This window comes from Mus caroli, chromosome 1 (genome assembly GCF_900094665.2).
Source record: "Mus caroli chromosome 1, CAROLI_EIJ_v1.1, whole genome shotgun sequence".
NCBI classification, from domain to species: Eukaryota; Metazoa; Chordata; class Mammalia; order Rodentia; family Muridae; genus Mus; species Mus caroli.
In genome coordinates, this window is record NC_034570.1 from 120,067,050 (window position 1) to 120,070,631 (window position 3,582).

The following is a 3,582-nucleotide window of genomic DNA, read 5'->3' on the forward strand; positions in this document are numbered from 1 at the left end:
AAAAAAAAAAAAAAAAAAAAAAAAAAAAAAAAAAAAAAAACCCAAAAAGTAGCACAGGGTCCCCAGTGAAGGTGATAGAGAAAGTTCCCAGGGAGCTGAAGGGGTCTGAAGCCCCATAGGAGGAACAACAATATGAACTAACCAGTACCCACAGAGCTCCTTGGAACTATACCATCAATCAAAGAAAGCACATGGTGGAACTTGTGACTCTAGCCGCATATGTTACAGAGGATGGCCTAGTCGGTCATCAATGGGAGGAGAGGTCCTTAGACCTGTGAAGGTTCTATGTCCCAGTATAGGGGAATGCCAGGACCACAAATGGGAGTGGATGGGTTGGGGAACAGGGGGAGGAAGAAAGGGGTAGGAGATTTTTGGAGGGGAAACTAGGAAATGGGATAACATTTGAAATATAAAGAAAATATCTAATAAAAAAGAAAAGAAAAAGTAGTTCACTTAGAGAAAAAAAGAAAATCTTGAGAATTGCAGATAAATGTTCCCTTTTCTGAACTGTTTTTATATCTATTACTTTAAGACTCTAAAAACCTAAATGAATAAATAGAAGGAAAAAAGATATTCTCTTTCGTCTTTCTGAGACAAGATCATATCAAGTAAGGCCATTGTCTTAATTATTTTTCTAACAGCTACTGAACAATTTCTCTCTTGAGAAAAGGGTTCTCTGCATTTCCCTGGCTGTCTTGGAACTCACTCTGTAGATCAAGCTGGCCGTGAATTCGGGTCTGCCTGCCTCTGCCTCCCGAGTAGGGGTAATTAAAGGTATATGCCACCACATCTGTCTGGCATTTTAACTATTTTTCTAACTGTAACAAAATACAATGTTTAACTTTTTAAATCTATGACTGCTATTCTTGCTTTCTGCTTTTATATAATATATGTACATCATATGCATACCTTGTAGCAGAGATGGTCAGAAGAAGGCATTGGATTTCCTGAAACTGGAATTACATACAGATGGTTCTAAGCTGTGTCTGTGTCAATGCTGGGAACTGAACCTGGGTCCTCTGAAGAGCATCAAGTGCTCTTAACCACTGAACCATCTCTCCAGTCCCATGAATGATAGATAGTCTTTAAAAATATGTGTTGACTAGGTGTATATGCTCGCTCACCTGTGGGGAATGTATCTGAAGGCCAGAGGACAGCTTATGAAAGTTGGTTCTTTCCTCCTCTCCTTGCACTGTGTGTCATGATGTTAGGCTTGGTGGCAGTGGCAAGCCTCTTTACTCGTTGAACCATCACACACTGGCCCTTTGGAGAAAGGCTCTCATTATATAGCTCTGGCTAACCTAGAACTCACAAAGATCTACCTGCCTCTGGCTCCAGAATGTTGGTTGGGATGAAAGGTGTTTTCCACCAAACCAGCTAGAATGCTATGTGTAATACATCTTTTAAGTGTTACGTCAACACTTCTAAAAGGGTAAATGATCAGGACAAGATTCTCATGCAAGAATGACATCAACAGGTATTTAGTCATTTTTACAATGCATTTTATATAAAACCAAACTGCAGTACCAATTTTGCAGTAAAGAAAATTTACTTAATAAAAATATCTATGGCCAGGTGAGGTGGCCCAGTACTCGGGAGGCAAAGGCAGGCGGATTTCTCTCGAGGCACAGCCAGGGCTATACAGAGAAACCTGTCTCGGGAAAAAAAAAAAAAAAAAAAAAATCAACCAAAAAAACCAAAAAGCCCCCCAAAATCTATGGTCTAGTAGGAATTGTGCTGTTTGCTACTGCATTATTTCCTTATAATTTCCACAAAATGACTCTTGAAGGAAGAATATGGAACACTGTAGGCCGTGGTATTACTGACCTTGAAATGGAACTAAACCTTAAGGGGGATTCTTAGGATTATTCCATTAAAAATTAACATAAGCAACACCTAGAAAGAACAATTAATTTTTTTTAATTATAGGAAACATTAAGAAGCATACCTGAAATAATTTTAGGAGTTTGGATTTCCACAAAACCTTTGTTAATTAAAGTTTCTCGGAAGAGATGGCAGATGCCGGACTGGAGACGGAAGATGGCCTGACTAGTTGATGTCTGTAAGAGAGCATCAAAATCTACTTAAATCAACCTGGCACACCAAGCACTCGCTCACCAAGAGTAAGTCAAACTATTCCTGTTCTCAACAATTTTTAAGTCCAGCAGTACTGCAGAAGATGGAACACACAACAACCCAAGCCAGAAGGTGATGAGACACGTTGCAATCTAATGAATACATATGACCACACTGAGCCATTCTGACTAGAGATGCTGCCTGAGCAGATGGTCTCATTTGTACGAATTCCATTTGAGAAAAATATTCAACTATTAATGAAACACCTTGGTTGTAGATCCTCTTGGGGACTCTTTTTAGAGGCAATCCATTAAATGAGATATATCAATATTTACATAGTATAAAAATACTCTCCTAAGCAAGAGTTTAGCATGGAGTAACAAACTACCAAAGACAACATGAATGTTCATCTTAATCATAACAAATTATATACTAACTGTAGATAGCCATGCATTTATTCTATTAAACTAAGAAAATGAATATATAGAAGGCATAAGCAGCTTACAACTCTGGCCTGCAATGGCACATAAAGCAGTGAACAGGAGCCCTTTAAGAGCTTGCTGCTGTCACCTGTTCTATTTTCTTTCATTTTTCCTCTTTACCTCCTCAATTACTCGGGCTTCCTTTGTTTACTTTCAGTCCTAATCAGGATTGATAGTGGCCAGAGCTCTCTATTAATTATCTGTGCTCCAGTCAAAAGAATTAGCTTCTCAGCATTAAGTATTGCCTAATACATTAAAGAAAAAAAGTTATAACCAGGTAGGTGTTTGGTAAACCTGACCTCAAACCACACCAGGGTAGTCACTGAGTTGGTATTGAGGCATTTCAATCAAATGGTCTATGGCCACAGCTCACTCCTGCACAGGCGCACAACACTCTGATGCAGACACTAAGGACCAGGTCGCCTCTTTGCATCTCCTTTATAGGAAAGGAGAAGATCCTGCCTTTTTTTTTTTTTCAAGACAGGATTCCACTATGTAAGTCCTGGCCATCCTGGAACTTGCTCTGTAGATTAGCTGGCCTTGAACTCAAAGAGGTCCTTTGCCTGGGATTAAAGGCTTGTGCCACCATCACCCAGGTGAGGGGCCTATTTTTTTTTTTTTTACATTTTATTCTGTGTGTATGTATCTTTGATGTCAAAGGATAACTTACGGAAGCTGGCTTTTTTTTTCTACCACATGGGAACTTGGATGGATTATCAGGCTTACTTGCAAGTACCTTTCTACCTTGAGCCATCTTGCCATCTTAAAACAGGGCACATTAAGCAACATTACTTTATAACTCAAATTAAGATACAATTAAGATACAATTCTTTTTTTTTAATTTTTAATATTTTTATTACATATTTTCCTCAATTACATTTCCAATGCTATCCCAAAAGTCCCCCATACTGCCCCCCCCCCACTTCCCTACCCACCCATTCCCATTCTTTTGGCCCTGGCATTCCCCTATATTGGGGCATATATAGTTTGCAAGTCCAATGGGCCTCTCTTTCCAGTGATGGCC

At 39.2% G+C, this 3,582-nt stretch overlaps 1 protein-coding gene across 1 annotated transcript in view; it reads right to left on the bottom strand.

Moving 5' to 3' along the window:
* The window catches only part of Dars (aspartyl-tRNA synthetase), a 52,620-nt gene that overhangs the window by 12,372 nt on the left and 36,666 nt on the right, over positions 1-3,582 (bottom strand). Inside the window, exon 8 of the mRNA XM_029475548.1 lies at positions 1,949-2,060. Coding sequence (XP_029331408.1) covers positions 1,949-2,060 — 112 coding nt within the window. The remainder of the gene's footprint in view (positions 1-1,948; positions 2,061-3,582) is intronic.